Below are 26590 nucleotides of genomic sequence, written 5' to 3' on the forward strand. Positions count from 1 at the left end.
CTCACACATACACAAACAAAATTGAATAAAGCCCACAACTGCATTTTTTGTGTGCCAATCAGCCACTGCAAAACACACACTAACATTGTTTATTCTTATCTGTTTGTTACCATTTCCTTTTGAGTTATTGTTTATTTTTACCTGTTTGGTACTTTTTTGAGTTGTTGAAATGTGATGTTTTCTGTTAAAAAATAAATGATTGCTCTGTCTCCTATATTCCTAATATCATATTCGTCTGTAAGCATGTGTTGCCATCTTTGTATAGTCTCACCCAACATAAATGGTTTTCAAACCATTTTACAATTTTAACTTGTGGTAAAATCTAAAACGTAAGATGTTAAGTTTTTTGCTGTTTTTATACCACCATATGTCATCAGTTTTTTTTTTAGGTTTTGGCTGTCTGAACTTACTGGAATTATTTTTTTTACTTAAGCAAAATAAATACAACATAATAAGCAAATTGTACATAAATTATTGGTGCTTTTAGATGTAAAAACAAAAAAAAATACATAAATTGATAGTTTTTATTTCATCTGAGACAGTGACATGACATTAATTTTAAATTAATTAGGGATCACGCCTGAGACCGTGTCCAAATTCATCCATGAAGAACCATTTAAGGGCTGTTATACAGAAGACGGTTGAGGGTTATAGTGAAAGTGATATGACGTATCAAAGTATGGTGTCCAACTCTAAACATTAGGCTACAACTACTGCCCCCTAAAAAGGCAAATAAGACAATGCTTAAGAGTCTATGATTGGTTCATTATTGCAGTGATTTTTATGTGTCTGGCATGTCTTAAACCAAGAGCTGGACCAAAAATGTATGCACCAATTGATGGAAATAAACAGAAATACATGCATACATTTAAAATCATGTCAAGTCTCACACAATTTTATTTATTTATAAATAGGCATTTTATTATTTGTCTCTCCAGATTACCTACAACTTTGTGCATCATCCTCAAAACAAACATCAAGCAAAATAAAACCAACAAAACCACCCTGATATAAAAATGACTGTACATGCCCCCCCATATGTTCATATATTCACAGAATATAGTCTTCTTTAAAAAAACAAAAAACATGTTGGTGAGAATCTGCTGGTTAGTGCTTTACAATCAAAATTTGTTTTTCTGCATCAAATGTTTAATTTTTTGCTCAGAAAGGACCACCAACGATAATGCAATAAATCAGGCAATAAATAAAACCTGAGCTGTTTTTGTGCTACAACTCCTCAGTAATAAATTTGTGTGTGTGTTGGTTTTATGTGTTTTGCATGTGCCTGATAACATCTTCATATTTAATGGATTTGTACTTCATATGTTACAGAGAGACCTTCAGACCCTTTGTCATTATGCTTAAAATACGTCTTTGGCTGGTGTTAGTGCAAGACATGGGGTTTGGTCATTACTAGTCTCCTACTAGAAGAACTGCATCTGTGTTACTGTACAAAAACAACAGTTCATATGGATAAAGAAAAGACGAATCCTTTCATGAATACAAGGCTCAGTCCTGCTCCTCATCAGTGGCAGACTGCTGCTCAGCAGCCTCGTCCTCTGAGCTAGCCTGACAAGCTGACGTATGAAAGAGACGCATCAGGTCCCGAAATCTCCTTGAAACCTGCAGAAACAATGATGTTATAAAGGCACAGAAAGAAATGTTAAATTGATCAGTGCAGTGGAAATAGAGATCTAACTTTAGAATTCTGGTACCTCACTGGCTGTTTTGTTTCCGAGCTGCTCTGCTACAGACTGAAAGGTGCTTTGATTGGCTCCTTGCTGCTGACAGGCAGTAAGGATTACTCGATCAGCCTCTCTATGAACCAGATGATAAGAGGGCCATGTAAAACACAAGCACCATTAAATGATGCTCTAAAACGGATCATGCATTGTGGCTGTGCTCACCTGGTCCAGAGAACGACCCTCTCTCCACTGGGAGTGAGGGAGATGTTTTTGGCACACACAGGTGTGTCTAAGGTCGGGCTCAGTGTGCTCTGCTGAGTGTCATCTCTCTCTCCCAATTTCACTGAATCATCTTCATCCATACTGTGCTTCTGTGGAGATGTATGAAGCTTATCCTCTTCGTTTTTCTCATTGTCTTCTTCATGCTGTATTTTCTGCTCCTCTGTGATGGGGGAAGGGGGTCTCTCTACTCCCTCCCACACAGGCTCGTCACCATCTGCAGGAGCAGGTACAGAACATTTTTAAAGCGTTTAAATATGTTAAATGTAGTTTCAGTTGAACTGTCTGTACAAATTAGACTCAGTAAGACAGATTATAGGATTGTCACAGTACCAATACCAACAAATACGTGAATCAACACTCCTGCATTTTAAAACATTAAAATGCAAATATAAAACGTGTCGGAAACACGTACAATGTCATTGAAAAGTAGAGCCACTAACATCTTAATAAAATAGTTCACAATATTATTGAAAAATATCTTATTATTTTAGTATATTTTAAAATGTAATATTCCTGGGACGGCAAAGCTGAAAGTTCAGCATCATTACGCTAGTCTTCAGTCACAACCTTCATAAATCATTCTAATATGCTGATTTGGTGCATCATTTCTTATCAATTTTGAAAACAGTTTTGCCATTTATTTTAGATTCTTTGATGAATAGAAAGATATTTAAAATATAAATTATTTTGTAGCATTAAAAATGTCTTTACTGTCACTTTTGATCATTGAACAGTAGTGTAATAGTAATTAATAATTCAAGAAAATGTAGTAATAAAAAGTATTTTTAGAGGCTCTACAATACAAGCTGATTTTAAATCATTAAAAACGTAACAAATTAATTAAATGCGCATTTGAAAAAGGCTTTACCATGATGTGGACTGTTTGTTCCACTGCCAGTCTCATCTTTAACCTCTTTCTCTGCCTCTCCATCCTCCCCTTGTCCTCTTTCCTCTTCCTTTTCTTCCCCTCCCCTTTCAGATTGCACATCAGCGGACGGAAATGCAGAATCACGACTTTTCAGCACCTTGGAGCCATTAGTGGCCTGTCGATGTGTGAAAATAAAATGTGTGGATTCATGGTCTCAATCAAAATGTCTCCTTAATAATAAGGGTGGCGATTACACATTTCAAGACACATTATATAAACAAATAAAGCAAGCACCTTGTTGCTATGACAACGCAAGCATCCTTTCCTCTTATGCCTGCGATGTTTGGCATCATGGCTGGAATCGTGACAGGGACAGGAGCAATCTTTCTCAGGCCAATCACAGTCCTGAACAAAAGCACAAGATTAACTACTAAACAAGGAAGGGAAAAATAACTCTTGAATTCACTGGTATGTACAACATGAAGACACCTTGTAGTTGCCATGCATTTCTTTCCTCCTCTTGCTCCTGCTGCTTATCTGTCTAACCTTGTGCGACTCCTCATCCTCCTCTAGATCGGGGAGTGTGACCTCCTCAAACCCTCCCCATACACCTCCTCTAGAGCCCACACTCATCCCTGCTTCTCCATCTGTCCCAGTGCCCATGTCCTCTGGCCAAACTGCCTCTTCAAACTGGCCAGGACGTGCTGGAGGTGGACGCATCTCGTCAAAAAACATCCAGAATTCTCCCTGAAGGTGTGTGTGGCCCTTAAGAAGGGTGGCCATCTGTGCTTTGAACTGAGTTACAAAAGCAGAAATAATGTGATTTTAGAGGATGATAGAGATCTAGTCTGGACAATAAAATGTCTAACCAAATGGTTACCAAACTTTTTCTGCCAGGCCTACCCCTCTACATGCACCCACATAGACACTCTAAAACATGACCTTACCTTCAAAATCCTATTGGATTTTAGGGATGGGCAACATTGTTTGAGTACTCGAACCTGACAGCGATGATCGATCATGAAAACGATGATTGCCCTGATTTTAAAACATAAATTTGTATTTTTTCGGACTGGTTATTGCAGCATTTTGGGTGGTAACTGGGGTCTGACTGGTCAACATGACGACTTTGCATAAACATACACGCCACTTTCTAAAGCCAAGTGGCGTGTTATCTGTACACATTTTGAGCTATCCGCGTGTATGTCTACGCCATACGATTCCGCGTGTATGTCTACGCCGAAATGAACCATAATTTCCGTGTGTATGTCTACGTTGTGTGATTCCGCCAACCTGATCTCACAGAATGAATATTTGTAGCCTAATTTTATATTTTGGAGCAACTAACTCCTACCCTAAACCTACCCACTCTCAACAATATCAAACACGTCAGGCAAATAAATGTTTTACAATCAAAGCTGACATAATGACGCAATTGGTCACGAGACACACGACACCCAACGTTGTCAAAGCTGACCTGACGTTTCGTCTGGTGGCAATATTTGAAATGTATTATTAATTTTTGGTGGATGGACTCAATATTCTGATCGCTTTTGGGGATTTTCTTCACACAAATCAATCGTTTCACCTCGGAACACTTGGGATATTTGTACTTTCTGAATAAATTGTGCCGGCAGTCGTATCTGCTATAACCTGTTTTTTATAATACACAAAAGGGTAGGTTTAGGGACTAAACCTTGAGATACGCGTTCAAAATGTGTCTGAATACATGGCATCCACAAGGTAAATGGATTTATAAACATAATAAATTATGTTTTTTTGAAAATGTAAAAAATGCATGTTTCTTGTGATGGGTAGGTTTAGGTGTGTGTTGGTGTGTGTGTGTGTGTGTGTGTGTGTGTGATGGGTAGGTTAAGGGGTAGGGGCAGTGTAGGGGGATAAGTTAGAATGAAAAAGCGATTATGCGTCTTGATAGCACGCCAAAATGGCATACGAATTGGCGTGTCATACAGAAGCCATTTGATGAGATCAGTCTGGATTGGTTAGCGTCAGACAGCACGCCTTCCAAACCTCGAAATAAAGTGAAACTGAATCTCGCAGTGATGCCTGGAATCACTGTGAATGATCATGAAATACAGTGCAAGATGTGCAATGCCAATCTGTCATTTACAGTTCTCATATAATGAGAACACGAATGTTGTATTCTCTGTGCTTTAGTTCCCCGTGTATCAGCGCGCTGCGTTTTTCACAGATGCAAGTTGCAAGATTACTTGTTTAATACTTGATTATATGTTGTCTATATTTATCTGATTAATCTCATATAGGATGGCGTTTGGCTGAGTTTATTAACCAGCTAGCAACGCGCTGCCATTATACGTGTTCCTTCTCTTCAGCTTCAGCTCAAATGCAAACAGCCCGACATTATCCACTCTGGGTTATGAGACGGTCATATTCTTTTTAGATAGGTTATTTCTTTTTCAAAATCATTGATGATACTAATAATGCAGCAGTGTGATTTTGTTCTCATTTTTTTTTATCACTTTGATCAGGAAAAATAAAATTATGCGCAGTGCCAATCTGTCATGTACATAGCATTACAATAAGAACAATAAGATTGTAATAGTGTTGTAAATTATCTGTGGTTTCAAAGTTGTTGCCCGTGTGTTGTTGTTAAGGGAAGAGCGCATTAAAAATTAGTTTCCTTTCAAGCCTATAAAATACTAGAATGGCTAAGTTCACATGCGCATTTGAGTCCTTTTGGGCAGATGTAAATTGTAATAGGCATATTTGATTAATCTCATATAAGATGCATTTGGAGTTTATTAATCCGCTTGCAATGCTCTGCAGGGTGGTGTATTCACAGTTTCAGCTCAAATACAATGCCCGATATTGACTGGGTTATTTGAGGCAGTTATTTTTATTTATGCATCATAATCTAGCAGTTATTTATTTTAAAGGCATATGTTCATTCATATTTACATTGACATCTCATGTTTGTGTCAACATAAACTTTTGTAACAGTCTTAATAGTTTCATCTCTCCATGACAGAGACCGTCCCCCTCACAAGCCCCGCCCACTGTTAATCGATTACTCATCTTTGAGACCTATCGATGATCAAAATGAGAAATTTACAAAAATGCCCATCCCTATTGGATTTATTTGAAAATAATTGTAATTAATACAGTACTAAAACCAATCAGCTTCATCTGTCTTCTCTGTGTTTGTAATGTTAAGTCTTTAAAGGGGGGGTGAAACACTCAGTTTCAGTCAGTGTCATGTCAATCTTGAGTACCTATAGAGTAGCATTGCATCCTGCATATCTCCGAAAAGTTTTTATTTTTTTAATAATTATATAAGAAAGATGCGCTGTTCCGAGTCTTTCCGAAAAAAGCCGAGCGGGTGGGGGCGTGTCGTGTGAGCGAAGCTAAATAATGACGTGTGCAGCAGCGCGCTGTGTGTTGAGTCGAGCGTCATCCCTAACAGCGGGAAAAAAACTTTATTCAAAATAAAAATATGGCTTTTAATCAGATACAGCCATACATCTATGATCCGGAATCAGACCCAGAGGCTGCAGTTGAACAGGAGCAGCAGCAAAAACGACTAGAGCAGGACGTCTGTATGTGGTAAGTTACAAGTTATACACTAACTATATAATATGCTTAGCGGCTTGTGTTATTTACATATTTATACTTGAATTATATCGTCGTATTTTTGTCTTTGAAGGTGTACATGTGGGAAGTGCAGTTGTGCACGTGTGTTTGTGTGTTTACGCGTGGTTTGTGTAGACAGTAAGCGGACTAAAAGCAGTCTCACTCACCCTTCTAACGTTGGGACTGCTCCAACCTTCAGCATTAGGCGATTGGGAAAATTCGGCGTCGAGCTGGGCCTTGTTTATGAAACTGTCGGCACCGAAATGCAGCGAACAGATATAAACATTCGCGCAACTCAGTTGCTGATCCGGAAAAGCAAATTACATCCACTGTTGCCTTAACGCGGGGTTTTTGGCGAATCTGTGCAGGACTGTCTTGGTCTGGCAACCAAAAACCCACTTTTTTGGTGACATTGTTATGTGCTATGTGTAATTGTCACCTGTCCAGCATCCTACAAGCCCCGCTTTGATGGGCGTACGCGTAGGCTGTTGCTTTCGCTCTCTCCCTCGCTCTCTCTCACGCGCTTCCGGTAGAATTGTCCGTAAGGCCCATACAAGGAAATTCCGCCCCCACTAACGTCAATGGGGACGCATGATCTCAAAAAACTTGCCGAAACTTATGACTAACCGGAAGTAGTATTTTTGACAAAGAAATACTCCCATCAAACGTCCACCTTAACTTTTGAAACTTTGTCTATGTTTAGTATGGGATTCCAAGTCTTTAACAGTGTAAAAAGATCAGTATGCATGAAACAGCATTTCACCCCCCCTTTAAGTGGTGTCAATTTGTTCGGCTACATACTGTCAGAATCGAAAATTTTGAGGGACACAACACATTGTTTGCAAGAAGCCAATAAAGACCATAGGCTGGCATTAGGCAAATTTGTTACATAGGTATGTAACAGGAACAGGAAAAACAGCATTTATTTGAAATGTATATCTTGCATAACATTAAAAATGTTTTCACTCACTTTTGGTCAATTTAATGCACCCTTCATTATTTTCTTTTCTTTAAAAAAAAAACCTCACTGACTGCAGAAGACCTGTCGATGTATTAATCAATCATCTATCCATAAGACCTGTCGATGTATTAATCAATCATCTATCCATACCTCTTCAATGCCAGCAGGACTGAGAGGACTTCCACTCTGCAGTGCTCTCACTATCTTCTGGTAATGAGAGGGATTCTCCCCAAAACTGATCTCCAACTGACGCAGGAACCGACGACTCCTCTCAAAAGCCTGCTGCTCCTCAAACTGGGGATGGGAGAGACAAATAAAGTTATTTTCTTTTTTAGTACTGAATTTAAACAAATGAATTATGTACCTGGAAAAAATATTTTTTGGTCTATAAAATGTTTGCAAGTACCAGTCCACACTCCAGTGCTTGTTCAGGTAAAAGGAAAGCTGCAAAGTCCTTGAGGAGCTCAGGCCAATCTTTGAGGAGATGTTTCAGCTGGGAGAACAGCTCTACAACACTGCGGGTATCTCCTGCTTGGTCAAACTCATAAAGCAGCCCTAAAAACTCTTCCACCTTGCCAGGGATATCTTGCAAGACCTCACGCACCTATAGCAGCGCAAGAAAATGGAAAAAATAACACTAATAAAAATTTGTGTTTCTCTAATCATTGGTGTAGAGGAGATGCTAGTGTGTCAAAGAAACAAGTGGTCTGACCCTATTGAGATAAGCCTGGGCAAAAGCCATGTCTTTGCTCTCTCTCATTGGATCGTTGTCCAAAATGTGGTCATCATACAGTAGCAGCAGCTTTGAGGCATCTTTACTGCCTCGTTCCTGACGTCGACCACGCTTCAGACTACGTGGGGGTGGGCGACCGCGTCCTGTAAAAGTAAATAAACTATATGTACTGAAACATTTCCAACTGAAAAACCCACCAGGGTAGTAGGCTCAATTCAACTTGACATTGCATAAAAACATAAGGTGTTAACATCTGTGCTGACCTCTTCCACGGCCACCTCCTCTCCCGCTGATCTGTGGGGGGTCGTCGCCCAGTGGCGCATCTCCCTCAGGAATCTTTTCGCCTTCTCCCTCCCCTGCTTCCATCTCATCACCCTTTATTGCCCCATCATCCTCATCCTCTGAGTTCTCCTCCTGCGAATTCTGGGAAGCAGGGGAGTTTTGAGAGTTTGGGGACGTGGGGGATGCTGGAGACGTGGGCGAATTGTCCTCCTCTGAATCTCCCTCTCTGCACAGTCTCCTCTCTGATGCCAGCCAGGTCAACTTTTCCATTGTCTCCTATGAAGGGACCACAGAGGGAGCAATTTAATAAAAAATATTTTTGTTTACATTTTTGTAAAAAGGAATTGAATGCACTGACTCAATTTATTTTCAACTAAACTAATTGCAAGTATAATACTTCACATCACAATTAGGAATGCATGACATGAGTTGCATATCGGATACCAGTTGATAATCGTTTATTTTTTATTGGTATCAGCTGTATATTGTATATTTAATTATGCGTGCTAATTTATTCTATTTTTACATTTCAATTATCTTTGCATCTAAAGCTCAATCTCTAATGTAATTAAATGCAATCTTGCAAATATCAAAATGAGAATATACATTTTTCATAGTGCACATTATAATAATGTGATGCCTAAATTCACTTGCAATACTTAAAATAGTAGAATTTTAATGTTACATTTATAGTAGATATTTAAGAACAAAACACTAAAACACTAAATAGTCAACGCCATATAATGAAAAATGTTTAATTTGAATACTGTCCGGTCCCTAATATTTTAAATATCATAAACAGATTCAACTGCAATTTATTTACTAATTCAATTTATTTTGAAAATAAAAACAAACCTGCAGTTCTGGAACAGACAGCACAGATTCCTCTGATGCAGATGACATCACTTCCTCCTCATCTTCGTCCTGTGTAAGGTCATCAAAATCCTCCTCTTCCTCATCCCGCTCTCCATCTCCATCCCCATCCTTCTCTTCTCTTCCTTTGTCGCCACTTCCACCCTCATCTCTTTTTCTGCCACCTTCTCCATCACTGTTCTTCTCTCCTTCCTTATCTTCATCACGCTCTCCATCTCCCCCACTCTCCCTCTCCTCAGCCCGTCCAACATCCTCATTCCCACTGCTCTGTTTCTCTCCCCCACTGGACTGTTGCTCCTTCCCATCTCCAGTGCTGTGTTTGCACACTCCCTGTGTTTCCTGCCTGCCAGAGCCTGACGGGACAACAGGACACTCTCCAGTATGGGTCTCCACCCTCACAGAGGCTTCAGCACCACTGTCTGTGCTTGTATCCATGCTGGTCAAACTGGAGTCGGGGCTGCAAGAGGACTCTGAGAGTGCCAGGAGAGGACTTTCAAACAGAGCTCCGGCCATTTCCTCTTCCCATCTGTCTTCAGCCATTCCCTCATCCTCTTCCTTTATTTTTCCAGCCTCCTCATCTCTAATTGGCAATGGTGTGGATGGTGTTATGATGTTTAAAGGCACCTCAGTCTTCTTTGTGTTATTTAGTACTATGGAGCCAGGAGCAATGTTAGAACAGGGAGTCTGCTGTGATAAACTCCCTGGTGCACCTTCAGCAGGAAGTGGAGGTTGGTTCAGAATGAATGGGTCTTGGGGCAAAAGTAGGAACTGAGGCACTCCAGTAGGTGAAATGGTCTGAACCAGTACAAACTGAGAACTGTCTGCTGCTGCTGATGTCAGAGGAGAGAAGACAGTCCTTTGGCCATTTTCAACACTATACCGTAAAGGAGTGATATCCTTCTTGGTCTGCAAAAAGTCACATTCTGACTTCTGTGCCACCTTTCCAATATAGGGACTTGAGGCGTTTTCCAGAGCCTGTGTACCAGGGACTAATTGTATGACAAGATCCTGAGAGGGCGATGTGACAACTCTCTGTGTGGTGGCAGTCAGGTGAGCAGCATTTTCATGGCCTTTGATAACAATGTTATCTAATGGAAAATTCTGTGTAACATTCATAGAAATTGGCTGATCCATTACAAAAGCAGGATTGGTTATGTTTCCCATTCTTCTAGATGACAGAGGTAATAGCTGAGGGGCTGGTTTCAAAGGAGCAAGTTTTCTAGGCACGGTCCGTTTCTTGCGTTTATCAGACATCTGCTGCATGTCACACATCTTGACTGTCCCAGTACTAAGTAGAGGCATGTCACTTGGGGGTATCTGAACTACAGTGGGGGGCAAGTTGGCAGAAGGGTGTGCTGGATTACCAGCCCCAAACTCTGGAGTAACATACTGGAAATTAATAGGACAAGAAGTGTTTAGTGGGACGGTCCCATTTGCAGGGGTCAAAAATGGCTGAATCAATGGGAAGACCCCATTTATAGGGGTGCTAGGTGCTTGGGCCAATAATATTACACCATGGGCTGGGAGTGGTGTGGAGACATTGGATACTACATTTCCTGCACCCGTGGGACAAAGAGGGGCTTTCGCCAATGGGGTGAGAGTAGGGCGGGCAAAACCGAACAGACGCCGAGATTTGGGCGGTGAAGGGTAACTTGCATATTGTGAAGGATGCAGACGAAGAGAAACACCTTTAGGGAGGAATTGTGGGTAGCATGTTCCTTTTGGAAAAGACAGGGTAGGAGATTTGGTCGTGGATGTCCCTTGTAAACTGCTCTGATAAACTCCCCTATAGATGTATGGTAAGCTTTTCTGTAAAGACAAATTTGAAACCGTTAGGATTCTACTTGATATCAGATTGACATGGTTCTCAACTACGGTAAACTTTCAGGTGGCCCCAATAATATTTTAACAGTTTTAAAGGATGGTAATACCTTCAACCAGTTTGGCATGACGTCCTGCTCTCTCTCCACAGGAGGGCACTCCTCTCCAGGTACCACAGGTTTGCACGTCACCGGCAAAGGAGGAACCATACCATACTGGCAGTAAAACTAGGACGCAACATTACATTGTCATATTAACTAAATAAAACACTGATTATTACAATTTCAATTTTTAGCTTCAAAAAGTCTAGAAACTATAGAAAAACTGACAGAGATTGAGGAAACTGGGAAGCAAATAAGCACCGCCACTTATACCATTGTATATGAAGATGGGCAGAAGAACCAATAAATGATCTTCTAATCACCTTGATTACATTGTGTGGGGTTCTGTCGGATGCCATTTCCTTCACACGTGCACGCAGCTGCTCTTGACGCTTGGGCCGGATCAGGTAACGACTCATCAGGTGATATGGGAATTCTGTTTGAGCAAAGTGCTTTAACCCCAATACTATCAGACTATAGAGAGATAGGAGCAAGGGAAAAGAGAGAGGCAAAGGGTAAACTGGGTGAAGGTATGGCTCACTGCTTCTTCAAGTGTTTGCTAGGGGACATCATCACTTGTGGAGACTGATTCAAGTGCTTGTTTTGATACATTAAACTGCAAAAAGCCTATATTAACATTTCTTCCTTCACGGACCAATTCCATTATGAATTTGACATTTTCAGTCAAAAGGTGAAATTAAGCTTTTCAAAGAAGGTATTTTTTCCACCTTAGATACAGACATAAACTTGTATTAGTGTAGATAGCCTGCAAAATTCAGAGAACATATCTATTCTTCATATTAATGATGTTTTTTAATTTTCCATTTTTTAAAGTACTTATGACTAGATATAGAGCAATAATTAAATATGAATTTATAGCACAACAATACAGTAAAATACAGATCTAAATTAAATATTTCAAAGTTGATATTTTATTATTTGCTTAATTTTGACATTCACCGACTGTTCATGGCTGAAACCCCCCACCCCAACCTCCAGAAAAACCCTTCCTTTAAAACATTCACTCCCATGACTGAACCTAGATGTATTAGACAGTCAGAACCATTTGTACCCGTCTTCTCCTTTGGTGTAATAATATTTTCTGCGTGGCCGATGCAGGACTGGATCCAGACTGCATTGTGGCAGAAGCTCTGGGTACAGAAACACAGAGCGTGTTGCAAACAACCATGCAAGACCAGCAGGGAGAAATGGGTATGAACAGGCTACAGAAAAAACAGAAGACATACTGCCATCAGATATATACACACACAGCCATGCATGTGCTTTTCACTTGATTTATTGGGTCATACAAATTCATTGTGAGATGCCTGACCTGAGTGACGGCGAATGGGTTTAGGAGGAAGATACAGAGGAGATGGACATTGTTTTAACTCCTCCAGCAACTTGAGGGATGACTCCAAGTTACACACCCTAAACATGCTTCTAAAACCCAGATTAACTGCTGACCTCGCCTCCTCGGCCCGCTCTGCAAATGACAGCAACTCCCCCTGTCAACACAGGACAGGAAACAATTATAGTACCATTACAATGATTCTGCAAACAGTCAGACATTTTAGAAAAAATACTCAAATTTGCAGACTCAAAAACAAAGTTTGGCAAGTTAAAGTTGCCATAAAGTTGTGTATAATTCAGTTTTTCCTTTAGATCTGTGGCTTATAAAGTGGTGTAAAAAGAGTTAAATGGAGATTTCTTGAGCCTTAAAGTTTATAAAAAAACCTTTTTATAACAAACACTCAAACACAAAAACACAAACACTGATGTGCTTAATAGATTTTCTTACCAGGAAAAGCTTTGTGGTTTGAGCTTCGCTCTGTAGTGCCTCCACTGGGTTGCACAGCATATTGACCTGTGTCAGTAACTGGACATGCTGCAATACAAACCGGTAAAAAAATTGTTAAATCAAATCAGCATAAAACAAGAGCTTTGAAAATGTATGTTCCAATTAGGGCTGTCAATCGATTAAAAAATTGAATCTAATTAATTAGATACTGTGATTAATTAATCTAAATTAATCGCATACATAATTTTTGCTGTGAAAGTACATTAAATATTTAAATTCAAATGAATCAATGTATTATTATCATTAGTGACATTTAAAAGTTCAAAAACTTATCATCATTTTACTGTTCAAATATTGGACATAACAATCAACAATATGACCTAGAATGCTGAGGAAATAAATTCAAAAGTGCTTCAGGAAGATGTTTGTATGTAGCTACAGTTGTATTTATGTATTTATGTATGTATGTATTTACAGTTTTTTTCAGTGCATACAAGGAAACTGGTCTGCAGGACATTGTGATCCATTTAGCAAGGGAATTGCTCAGTCGGTCACATACAGAAGTTTGCGTTTCAGTGGGTGTGTTTATGGAGCACTGTAATCTGTTTAAAAGTCCAATCTGAATGAAAATGCTTCATATAAACACCTCAATCAGAATAGAAATGCCCAAACCGAAATTGTAAGCGGTCTGAGAGGGGTAGGATGGGATAAACCTTTCCATGAACCGATCAAATGAAATATTCCACCATGTAAACGACCTCCGTTTACTGCGTACGTCCTTCTGTGAAGTGATCGTAGACCGTAACATATGCATAGACAGTAATAGACAGTAATAAATATATACGGCGTAATAGTAATATTAGTAACATACGGTAATATATAATAATGTATGACGCGCATACACCACTGAAGAGCGCGCGCCACTCTAAACACCAGGCTTGTTGACAAGAGAGGAAAGTTCATTTTCCTGAGGTATTAAAGGTCCCATGGCAAGAGGTTTTTCAACATTAATATGAGTTCCCCTAGCCTGAATGTTGTCCCTTAAGTGGCTAGAAATTTTAATTGGTGTAAACCGAGTTCTGGCTGTCTTTTTCTGCCTTTGAGAAATTGAGAGCCCAGACGAGCTGATCTTGAATTCTCCTGTTATGACGTCATACCAGGAAAAGTTACCGCCCCTTCCTCTGCTTTACCCGCCCAGAGAAATAATAGCGATTGATAAACTGAATCTTTTCTCTATGTCAGCAGTACAGGCTTTACTATATGGATCCAACAGCACCGCCACAAACAGTGAGTAACAGTGTTCATTAATGCCTGATCTGGGATCAGTGTGTTCTGATGTGTAGCTAATCATTCAAGTTCACACAGACTCTCTTTCTAAATCGTTTCAACTGTCAGTAAATAACACTTCCTCAGCAATCTTTCCCCAGCTCCGTCTCTCTTTCTCTCTCTCGATTGGCAGTGAGTGCTGCTGCTGCTGGCGCCTCACTAAACCACGCCCCCTCCACACGTAATCTCATTTCAAATGCAAAGATGTCAGCCAATCACAACAGTGGGTGTTTTTACTGAAGACTCACAGCAGACACGCTCCTTGAAACAGAGCATTCCAGCCAGAGGGCTAATATCAGTATAGAAAAAAATGCCTTTTATTTCTAAATTATGACTTTTTTTTATGTAAAAACCATACTAACAATATAAGTACACCCCAGGAAACATTATAAAATAATAAAATAATCCATGCCATAGGACCTTTAAACTTTTTATTTCGTAACAAGACATGAAAATAATGTTGGCATAATGACAGACATAGCCCGGCTACATCTCATCTTGATCACTACATCGCATTTTTTCTCAGATTAATTAACCGAAATGAATGTTTTATTTTGACAGCCCTAGTTCCAATGCATTACACACTGAATAAACAAAGATCAACAGCTCTTTGGTAAAATATTAGATTATTGTGACTAGGTAACCCTTTAAGAGGTTTAAATTAAATTAATTAAGCATGTCCAGTGCGTTCACGAGTGGTGTTTAAAATGGTCTCTTACTTGCTGTATTTGCTGCTGAAGCTGTATTCTCTGAGGAGACGTGACCACCAGAGGACAGCTTGTCTGCACAAGAACTATTCCAGGCCCAGGTGCATGCTGGGTGGTCCGAACCTGGTTCTCCCGTCGCTGCTGCAAAGCATCCAGCTGCTCTCTAACGGTCCGCCTGCATGCTGTCAACATGTGAGCCAGTGGCTCCTCAAACCTGATGACAGACAAACAGAAACATACTGAACCTTAAGAGAGTGAGGGATGTTTTTAAATGTGTACTAGAAGTACTAAAAATTATTGCAAAGCAAATATGACATCTTTATGAGACATAATTTAAATTGTTCTGAAGTAGTGTTGCTAATTAGAAGCATGATATAGCAGTACCTTATCATTTATTGGCATATATTAAAGATGTTATTCAATTACCGTGTCAGCCAATTAAACTAGATATTACACTGTACATGCTCATTTCCTCAATTTACCCATTCAGTGATCCAAATTAGTGATTTTGACAGTTGTGAAATATTAATCATGTAAAAAAACAGCATCATCAAGACTCTTTCTGTATAGGTTCCTTTGCAAAAGTGCAGATGCTTATGTTCCTCAGCTCTAGTGACAATGTAAACTCATTACTTGTTAAGTCATGAAATGTGACTAGCTAATAAAGCAGACCAAGTCATATACTCTCTGTACCCTAGTAAATTAGACGCACAAATCCTTGGCATTTACACACACACACACACACACACACACACACACACACACACACACACCACACACACACACACACACACACACACACACACACACACACACACACACACACACACACACACACACAGAGAGAGTGTGGAAGAGACAGCACAGACGTCAATGTACCTCGTTAACATTTAAAAAAATAAAAAATAAAACATCAGCCACATCTTTGTCTGTACCCAGAACACAGTGACGCACATAAGTCACATTCACACAGAGCAAGCTGTAATGACCCCTTCACTAGGTAAATAATAAGCCTTAACACTGTGTGGCATGTCCATCTCTTGACAGTTTTGTGTTGATTGACACTCTACTATTTCCGTAACAATGTTAATTACATGTATCCTTAAAGAACATGAAGGTGACAAACTGATGTGACAGGTTTTAAATAAGGGCTCATACAGGACTGTTGATAACTGTTATAACATCAGAAAAAGGGCCATATGTTTTAAGGGAAGCCCTTTGAGTAGGTGTTAGAATTTTGTTTGTGTATGAGTGCGTACGTGCACCTAGCGGTTATCTGTTCCAGTAACTGAACTCTAATTAAAGCCTCTGTGACTGGATTCTGCACGTAGCGCAGGCATACAGTGAAATCTTTTCAGCACGTTCGCAGTGACCTATAGACCTGCGCCTGTACAGTACTCAGCGGTGGGGGGATGTGATTTGAGTGCATGTGTTCAGTCTATAGTGAACGTGTAGTGTACATGTAGCTCCGCAGTGTCCATACTGTGTCCCGGGGTCAAAAGCGAAACAATCAGACACATTAGAGTATTTCTCTACCTCCCTACCCAAACAGTTACAGCACCACTCTGCTGCTCTGTCCCAAAGGGAGGATTGATCTTGAGGGTGTTTTAGCAACTTAGTTTTGCTAACTTTGTACTGCTAGAAATATAGTTTTATTTTATATTAGAAAGCAAATGCATATGGTTTTCTTTAGAGCAAAAAAGACAAACACACATTGTTATAAATATAAAATTGTTCAATTGGGCCAGTTGAAATTTGAAAAGGGCACAGAAAATCGTTGAGCCTTGGACTAGGTGGGGTGTGTGTGCGTGTGTATGTTACCTAATAGCTTGAGGAACATTAAATTGTGGGGTGTCATTGGCCTCCTCATCATGTTCCTCATCTTCTTCATGACCTTCCTCATCTTGTTCATGACCTTCCTCATCTTGTTCATTGGCTGCCAACTCATCATGGAACTGGAGATGAGGACAGAAAATAAATGAGGAATGAAGGGCTTTAGTTTGTTCCTGTTAAGTTTTAAGTCCTCTTACCGTCTCAAAGAGCTCTTCCATGAGCTCATTGACTTCCTTCTCTGCAAGAGAGATAAGACATTACTAAAAGCAAAACCTTTAAACCTTTGTTTATTCAATCCACAACTTATGAAAACCCACTTGTGATACGAACAGCACGATCATTTCGATAATCCTCCAAATCGGGCTCATCTAGATCATCTAAAAAGTTATATTCGGGGTCGTCATCTTCATCAGCCTCTTCTAAAATACAGAGAGAGAATCATCAGATGAACTGTATTTTTCACGTGTGAGAACACACACAAACAGTAGTGATGCTGAAAAGGAATCGGGGAAAAGGTCAGGGGAAGAAAAACATGAGTGGAAAAAACATAGGGAGGTACATAATCGCTGACGCGCACACATTAAATTGGTCTCACACACACACAGAGCCATTAAGACATTTAAGAAAAGTGCTTTGACAGCATCTGTCTGAGTGCAATGGGCATGACAGTGATTTGTTTAAAGGGAAAACAAATGATTGATGTAAAAAACAGAAAAAAAGCCCCAAATAATAACAACAGTTTAGGGTCGGTAAGATTATTTTGATGTTTTTGAAAGTCTCTTATGTTTGCCAAGACTGCATTTATTTTATCACAAAAGAAATACACTAAAATAGTAATATGTGAAATATTATTACAATATAAAGGTATCTTTTCTAATTCAACATATTTAAAAATGTTATTTATTTCTGTAATGTCAAAGCTGAATTTACAGCTCAAGAAACATGTTTTATTATTAGCAATGTTGAAAAAAGTTTTTGTTTAACTTTTATAGAAACCCATTTTATAGAATTTGTTGATGAATAGAACATTCAAAATAATTACCAATTGTGACCAGTGTTGCCACAGTTACTTTGAAAAATTAGTGATTACTCCTTTAAAAAGTAACTTAGTTACTTTACAGATTACTTGATTTTAAAAGTAACTAAGTTAGATTACAAGTTACTTTATTAGTTACATTCAGCAGTTGCCGACAACACCGCTGCCGCCTCAAAATATAAATGACAACCGTTTTTGGCAACACACTTTATTGCATTTATGCCCGAGCCTGACGGCCCCGACTTTTTTACGCCCCTTTTTTTAGGCTTCTCCTTCGTTTTATATTTATTTTAATAATTAAAATGAACAATGAGATGTGCTGGTGGAAACAACATGAGACCATGATAGCTTGCGCCACTGTCAAGATATTGCTCGCGCAGGGTTAAAGAGTCCATTTCTTCAGTGCAGCTGCTAGAGTTATGGGCTTTTTACAACTGGTTCCTTCATTCGTTTTCTCTGACCAGGTAGGCCTATCTATCTGATTGCAAAATGACCAGGAGTAGGACTAAATGCCTTCCGAGAGTCTTTCGAGACGTATTTAATTCCGATCACTCAAACAAACCAATTCAGAAGGTGCATGAAAGCATTTCAAACTAAACCGGACAAATGTAAATGTATCTAATTGTTTAAATCACATGTGTAAATTTTACTCCTGGCAAATAATTAAAAAATAAATGTGAGAGCGTGTTATGTTGTAGTCAGATAGATATGATGGTGCTACTGCAACATCGCTGCAAATGAGTAAAGCAAGCCAACGCATATGGCCGTAAATGAAACTTTAAAATAAGTCACACAAAACACAATCATCTTCAATATAAATTAATGAGACTAATGATCTTACCAGTGCTTAGGTCGCTAGCTCTCATATTGCGATCTTTGAATTTGAAATGGGCTGCTGAATAAAATGCTGGAATCTTTTGCTTTGATGTGAACTCCGTTAAATGAGCATATACCGGGGGAATTGAAGATCGGATTTATATTAATTTTGCTGAAGTGTAAGGTTGGCTATAAGACAACCTGCATGTACTTTTTTTTTTTTTTTTTTTAGATTGTGTAGCCCGTTTCATTTTTTTTGATTGCCGTTGCGAGCTGTAGGCTAATCTATCAGCCTGCCTCAGCTCGTCAAAAATGCCTTTGTGGTGGTATAATAACTAGCCTACTTTGTTTTTAATGTCAAAGTAGTTATATTTCGTTTCGTTTCTTTATTAAGTTCATTTAGAAAAATGTTTAGAGCAATTTTTTGTTTGTTAAATTAAAGTTTTAATTTTTTTATGTGACGACCCAGTGAGTTAACCGCATGTTTAATAGCCTACTCTCTCAAACCAACTTTTAAATTGTCTTGCCTATATAAACTTTAATTTAACAAACAAAAAATTGCTCTGAACATTTTTCTAAATTAGGTTAATAAAGAAACAAAATGAAAAATAACTACTTTGACATTAAAAACAAAACTGAACTATTTTCATGGCTGCAACAATGTAAAAAAATAAAATAAATAAATAAAAAACAGGCTCCAGCCAAACACGGGCTGAGAATTTTGATAAGCTGTCAGTTTTTACTAAGGAAAATGACTAAAATAGTAACTCACAGTGACGGGATAAGTGACTTTAATCTGATTACTGGTTTGGAAATAGTAACGCGTTAGATTACTCGTTACTGGAAAAAGTAGTCAGATTAGAGTAACGCGTTACTGGCATCACTGATTGTGACCCATGCTGGCAAAATGAGTCGCAATGATTGAGTAAGATCAAGGAAAGGTACTCCTCAGAAAACATACGAAAAGATAATTTTAGATGTTTAATTGCTTTTATAATTATACTGCTAACTGAGATAGCTAGAGGAGGGTTTAATGAAATCTCAAAATCAGCATTTTTACTTGGTTTGCCCGTAGTTTTAAATTAGCCTGTGCTCATTCTGACTCCTTTTGCCAGCACAGGTCTCAATAATTTAAAATAGATTATTATAAATTATTTTTTTGTAACGAGGTCAAAGTAACTTTTGATCAATTTTACACATCCTTGCTGAATTAAAGTCGTCCAAATACTATTAACAGTTAGCAGTGGTATTAACATTTTAGTAGTATTAACATTAACTATTATTAGAACAAATACTACTACTAATAAAAAAAATCATAATTAATAAATACTAAAAAGAGAAGGGAAATATTGTCGTTCTGTGAACAATCAAAACAAACACAGGCATTACACACTACACCTGCTGACCTTCATTGTCCAGATGTGATGTCATGAGTCCCTGCAGCCATTGGGTCCATTCACGGTCCTCTGGTGTGGAAACGTTATCGTACATATCTGGTGTGATATCTGGCGCACAGAGCTCTGCTTCCAGCTGATCCAGAGGGACGTCCCTCAGAGGACGTTTTGATCGAGTACGGCAGGCTACTAGACTGTCATTCGGCTCCACTCCACTGCCATTGTTCAGAGCCTTCAGCAGACAGAAGACAGACAGACAGACTGAATTTAGAGAGAAAACCATATAGAGAATGCAAAGAGATTTTCTGTGTGTATGTGATTTAGTACCTGGTAAGTCTCCATGCTGAGAGGACTGAGTTCAAGTTCTTTATCCACAGCATGGAGTTTCTCAATGAAGGGGTCAGGGGCTCTGAGGGATCGTGAGGGGCCACAGGACTGAGAAGGTGGGGCAGGGGGACCCATAGGCACTGCCTCAACTCTCAAGTGCCTGGAGAGTTTGGGCTCCTGTGACAAAACCTTATGTTAAACAACGAAAAATTGCAGAAAGAATGAAATACAAGTATGTGTAAAGTACCAGTCTGGGGGAGTTGCTGGCATCATCACATTGGGAGGACATATGAGAGGAACACCGTCTGCTGCCACGTGGTGAGGAGGCAGTGCTCTCCACATCACTCTCTAAAAATGTCTGAGAAAATTCAAAATATACGCTTTTATGAATCAGTAAAGAGGCTGTTATTGAATAATTGGGCAGTATTAAGTAGTAAAAAATAAACAATTAATAAACCACAGATTGTAAATAATTGCCAGGGTTTTTCCAGCATTGGAAATATTTTGGCTTATTTGAATGGTTTGCTCTTAAAGCGCTCTCTCTCTATAATATATATATTATATATATATATATATATATATATATATATATATACTTTAGACTTCGTGGTAGAAGTTGTGGTACAAATTGTTGGTACCCCTGGTAAATATGATCAAATATGGCTGTAAAAAATAAATCTGAATTGTTTATCCTTTTATTAAAAAATGCGCAAAAATAAAACATTTCATTAAAGTAAAGGAATTGAAAATGGGGGGTAATTCACATTATGAAATAAATGCTTTTCTCCAAAACACGTTGGCCACAATTGTTGCCACCCTTTTATTAAATACTTTTTGCAACCTCCTTTTCCCAAGATAACAGCTCTGAGTCTTCTTCTATAATGCCTGATGAGTTTGGAGAACACCTGAATGGAGATCAGAGACCATTCCTCCATACAGAACCTTTCCAGATCCTTCAGATTTCCAGATCCATGTTGGTGCTTCTTCTCTTCAGTTCAGCCACACATCTTCTACAGGGTTCAGGTCAGGAGACTGGGACGGTCATGGCAGAAGCTTCATTTTGTGCTCAGTGACACATTTGTGTGTTGATTTTGATGTTTGTTTTGGATCGTTGTCCTGATGGGAGATCCAACCACAGTCCCATTATAAGATTTCTAGCAGAATCCATCAGGTTTTGATTTTTTATCTTTTGGTATTTGCTAGAATCCATGATACCATGTATCTGAACAAGATGTCTAGGACCTCCAGAAAAAAATAAGCCCACAACATTAAAGATCCAGTGGTATTTTTAGCCATGGGCATGGGGTACTTTTTATCCCTATTTGCACCAAACCCATCTGGTAGATTTGCTGCCAAAAAGCTATTTTATATTTTCATCTGACCACAGAACCAGGTCCATTTTGACTTTCCAGTTGTGTCAGACCACTGAATATGCTGGAGTTTGTTTATGGATGAGCAAGGAGGATTTTTCTAGAATCCCTCCCAAACAACATGTGGTAATGTAGGAGTTGTTTGAAAAAAAAAATAGGCTTTCTGACCCCAAGACTCAACTAATCTCTGCAATTCTCCATCTGGGATCCTTGGAGAGTCTTTGTGCACTCAAACGTTCCTCCTCACCGTGCATTAGGACGATATGGACACACGTCCTCTTTCAGGCAGATTTGTAACATCTTAAGTTAAATGGAGCTCTTAATGATTGCCCTGATGGTGGAAATAGGGATTTTCAATGCTTTAGCTATTTTCCTACAGCCACTTTCTATTTTGTGAAGCTCAACAACCTTTTGCTGCACATCAGAACAATATTCTTTGGTTTCACTAATTGTGATAAATGATTAAGGGAATTAGGCTTTTATGCCTCCTTATATTTATACTCCTGTGAAACAAGACATCCTAGCTGGACAATTTCATGTTCCTTGTCACCTTGGTGTGCTAAAAAATGTAAATATTAATGTAAAATTCTAGGGGTACCAACAATTGTGGTCAACGTGTTTTAGAGAAAAGCATTTATTTCATAATGTGATTTAACCCCATTTTCAATTGTTTTACTTAAAAGAAAGGTTGGATTTGCGAATTTTTTAAATAAAGATCAAAAGGACAAACAACGCAGATAATTTTTTTATAGCCATATTTGATCATATTTACCAGGGGTACCATCAATTTTGACCACGACTGTGTGTATGTATATATATATATATATATATATATATATATATATATATATATATATATATATATATATATATATATATATATATATATATATATATATTTAAAATATACAGTCGTGGTCAGGAATATATATGTATTCATTTAACTGAAAAAAGTCTGTCTGAGCCATTGCAATTTGGCTTCCACAAATTCCATAGTACTGAAACAGCTCTAGTTAAGGTCAGTAATGTAGTTTACTACTTGCTTCGGATTCTGGCTGTCTATAAATCTTGATCCTTCTAGATCTGTGCTACCTTTGACACTGTAGATCATTCGGTTTTAATTACTCGTTTAGAAACTGTCTATGGGGTTTCTGATACTGCACTTAATTGGTTTAAGTCCTATATTGTTGATCGTAAGCAGTTTGTTGCCATGGGTGGATTTAGGTCTGAGGTTGTTGTTGTGCAATCTTGAGTTCCTAGGGGATCAATTTTGGGCCCTTGGCTTTTTAACATTTATATTTTTACACTTGGTCCGCTTTTGAAATCTTTTAATAAAATGTTTTAATTTTTATGCAGACGATACTCAGATCTACATACGGTTACTCTAGCTGCTGATGGTTCAACTATTGATTCCCAATCAAAATTGAAGAATTTGGGGGTGATCTTTGATGCAAATCTAACATTCCAGCCACAGGTTAAAAATACAGTTAAAACATCTTTTTTTCATCTTAGAAATATTGCCAGATTACGTTCCTATGCTCTCTTTTTCTATTGCTGAGAGGTTGATTAACACTTTTGTTTTTAGCCGTATAACTTATTGTAATGCCTTGTTGGCTGGGGTGTCAAAACCAGACAAATATCCCAAACAAATTGCAGCTAGATCAAAAGAACTAGGATGAGAGATCACATCACTCCAGATTTGGAGTCTTTACATTGGCTCCCGGTCAAGTTTAGGGTTGAATTTAAAATCTTGATGCTCACTTACAAGGCTTCACATGGGTTGGCACCGCAATATTTGATATTTAATCTGAGCTTTTAATTCCCTACACTCCGACGCGTAATCTTCATTCATCTGAAACTGGCCTTTTAGTTTTCCCAAAAACTTGTGTAAGACTGATGGGTGATTGGTGATAGGGCTTTTTTCTCTTCAGCTCCAAAATTATGGAATTTTTTACCGATTGAGATAAGGCAATCTCAATCCCTTTGCATTTTTAAATATTTAAAAAAAAAAAAAAAAATTTAGGGTAGCTTTTTATTGAACGTTTGTATGAATGTTATATAGTTTTCGTTTATTTCTAATTTTGTGTACTATGTTTTGTCTGTTTCTGTAAAGTGCTTTGAGCTGTACATTTAAATGCACTATAGAAAATAAATATATATATATATATATATATATATATAAAAACAACAAAAAAGGTCACCACTTATATATATATATATATATAAGTGGTGACCTTTTTTGTTGTTTTTAAGCAAAAGTTAATCAATTTATGAAACAGGAAATCTTTTATTTGAACAGTCAAAAGTTTCTAGGTTATAATCCTAAAGATCTTTCTGATATCATTCAATTATACCGATTTGGTGTTCAAGGGATATTCCTTACTCTCAATGTTGAAAACAGTTTGCTTCAGAGACCAATTTTTTTAGGACTCTATGATAAACAGAACAGAATAGTTCAAATGAACAGACTTCCTTTAAAATATAAGTCTTTTAAACATGCCTTTTTAGTCTAAACCCCAACATTTTGTACTGTGGTATGCGTTTTGTTTTTTAAGTATGATGTGAGTTTGGTATATGCACCTCCTCAGCTGTTTCCTCTTCCTCATCTTCATCAGGACAATACTCTTCATCAGAGGAGTCCTCCTCATCTTGAAGGGGTATGTCCACAAACTGGGGTGGCTATGGAAAGAGTCCAATTAGCATGGGAAAAACAGTAAGCAGATAGAAAAAAAACCCCTCAAAATTGACACATGAAATCACATAAATTTGATACCTTAATCTCATTCAGCTTCTTTATTGGAGAGATGTTCCAGGTGCACAACCCCTAAAAAAAATCAGCAATTATTATAACACTAACACATAAGAGCATAAAATGCTCAAAACTTCCTGATTATAAAAAACACACTCACCACCCCCTTCTCAACAACTTCTTTGAGCTTAGAACGAGTCATTTTAGGCTCCTAAATTGAACAAAATAAATGTAATAATCAAATAAAATGATCATGTTAAAATAGACTTTAGGAGTTAAATAGACTTTAGGAGTTAAATAAAAGTGAAACTTACAAACATGGGCATGTCTTGTGTGTCTTTTATAGCAGCTTTCATCATGGCCACAACATGCTCATTGGTTACCACCTCCTGAGATCAAACACACAAAAAAGAAAAGCGTGTAAGTGATTTTCAAATTGCTACCGATCTGATGGTAGCATTTCCTTAATGATGCTGTTTTCTTAAAGATTCAGAGAATAACAAGGTGATTCAGTGTGAAGGCATTTGTTTAATATTTTCACAACACATACACAGTAAATCTTAAAGGAACTTGCATCTTGTTGTAATCAAACTCACATGGATGATGTTACGAACGTTGACAGAAGAGAGCTTGAGTTTTTTAGATTTGAGTGTTAAATCTCTGTCCAGCTTCCTCAACTCTTCCTCACTCTCATCCTCTTCCTCAAGCTCTTCTGATGTCTTCATCTCTCCATTCTTCTCAGGGAAATCTCCTTCCACCGGAGCCATTCCACTCTTCTTTACTCCATTTCGTTTCTTCATCCACTCCTCTCCTTCATACCTGTCCTCATCTAAGGATTGGCAAGCAATGGGAGTTCATTCAGTTAGGAAAACCAAAATCCAATAGTGATGTTTGACTTAGCAAGTACCATTACTAAGATAAGTGTGGTTAACAGCAAGCACTGACTCACCCACAGTGATGACCAGACCCAACTCTGCATCCATCTCTGACTGCAGGGGGGATGAAACTGGAGTGAAGTCATGGACACTGTCATCGTCATCCTCACTATGGTCTGCACACACACAGAAAACAACAAAATATCAAGCTCTGCTATGAAATCTCCATCAAGGAATACTGCTTTTTTCTGCATTACCTGCACTAGAGTTCTGCTCCAGGCAATTGGAATTAACTGGACTCTGTATTGACTTGGTCTTAGTGGGGGTGGAGACCTTTCTTCTCCAGCAACTAGGAGACAGTTTGAGAGATAAAGGAGATCTGCTGATAGATTCCCTCTTAGGTGCTTTGGCAGGGCTCAGTTGTTGTTCTGGAGACGACGACTTGCGTTTCCACCCCATGTTCAATCTGTCTCTGAGCCTGAAAACACAGGTTAAAATAAAGTAGTGATCCAAATTGATGTCTCCCAACTAATCCTTATTCAAGCAACTACAAAATAATATGAATTCAATTAGACCAATTAGCTATAAACACAGCACTCTTTTGTTGTGTAAATGTTTTTCTGGTACACTAGGACAATGTACACAGTAAAATATGTGAATGTGTTTTTATTGATTATTAATCAAATATAGAGAGAAGAAGATCAAAAACATTGAATCTGTAGGATTGTATATTTTGCTACTAGCTTATTTGCTAACTGAATTTAGCATTGCGCCCTTAAACAAAACAAGAAACTCGTAAATAGTTTATATTTGTGTCACGCAAGAATGATATTTGCTCTATTCACATTTCATATAGTAAAAAATCACTCTTACCCACGAACAAGTGTTCGCAGCCATCGGTAGATTTATGCACACCAGCCCGCCGCTTCACAACAAACCGCGGGTGTTAAGGTAATATCCTTCCCTCACAAACAGTTGCCACGGCAAACTGTTCCCACACCACTGTAGACCATGCTGTAGACCATGCTGTAAACTGCCACTGTTTTAAATAAAACTAAATTCATTACAAAATAGCATTTTGAACGAACATACTTATACACTTAAATTTATTTAAATTCCTGTAAGCCAAATCTGCGCA

The 26590-nt window shown here is 38.4% G+C and overlaps 1 protein-coding gene across 1 annotated transcript; it reads right to left on the reverse strand.

Annotated features, from left to right (window-relative positions):
* Positions 1-69: 69 nt before the first annotated feature.
* gon4lb (gon-4 like b) lies at positions 70-26468 on the reverse strand. The gene is made up of 31 exons (XM_067448540.1): positions 26326-26468; positions 25710-25930; positions 25527-25628; positions 25174-25406; positions 24892-24966; positions 24738-24788; positions 24602-24652; positions 24409-24507; positions 20706-20816; positions 20459-20635; positions 20144-20363; positions 17203-17304; positions 17083-17123; positions 16874-17007; positions 15065-15266; positions 13020-13106; positions 12552-12726; positions 12291-12441; positions 11542-11692; positions 11228-11344; positions 9279-11105; positions 8405-8699; positions 8121-8284; positions 7815-8012; positions 7559-7702; positions 3325-3630; positions 3130-3240; positions 2836-3010; positions 1908-2181; positions 1716-1818; positions 70-1623 (listed from the first exon to the last, which is right to left on the reverse strand). Exons 2-31 carry the CDS (start codon positions 25909-25911, stop codon positions 1510-1512), a joined length of 6192 nt encoding a protein of 2063 aa, XP_067304641.1. The 5' UTR covers positions 25912-25930; positions 26326-26468; the 3' UTR covers positions 70-1509.
* Between the last annotated feature and the right edge of the window lie 122 nt (positions 26469-26590).

Source organism: Pseudorasbora parva, chromosome 7 (assembly GCF_024679245.1).
Source record: "Pseudorasbora parva isolate DD20220531a chromosome 7, ASM2467924v1, whole genome shotgun sequence".
Taxonomy (NCBI): Eukaryota; Metazoa; Chordata; class Actinopteri; order Cypriniformes; family Gobionidae; genus Pseudorasbora; species Pseudorasbora parva.

What these genes read in the sequence shown, in the direction of transcription:
- gon4lb (XM_067448540.1), bottom strand. Translation starts at nt 25,911, where the DNA reads ATGGGGTGGAAACGCAAGTCGTCGTCTCCAGAACAACAACTGAGCCCT. An exon ending in AACAAACAGTCCACATCATG is followed by an intron (nt 2,182 to 2,835) that starts GTAAAGCCTTTT and finishes CTGCTCCTGCAG; the next exon opens with ATGGTGACGAGCCTGTGTGG. An exon ending in AGGGTCGTTCTCTGGACCAG is followed by an intron (nt 1,819 to 1,907) that starts GTGAGCACAGCC and finishes TCTGGTTCATAG; the next exon opens with AGAGGCTGATCGAGTAATCC.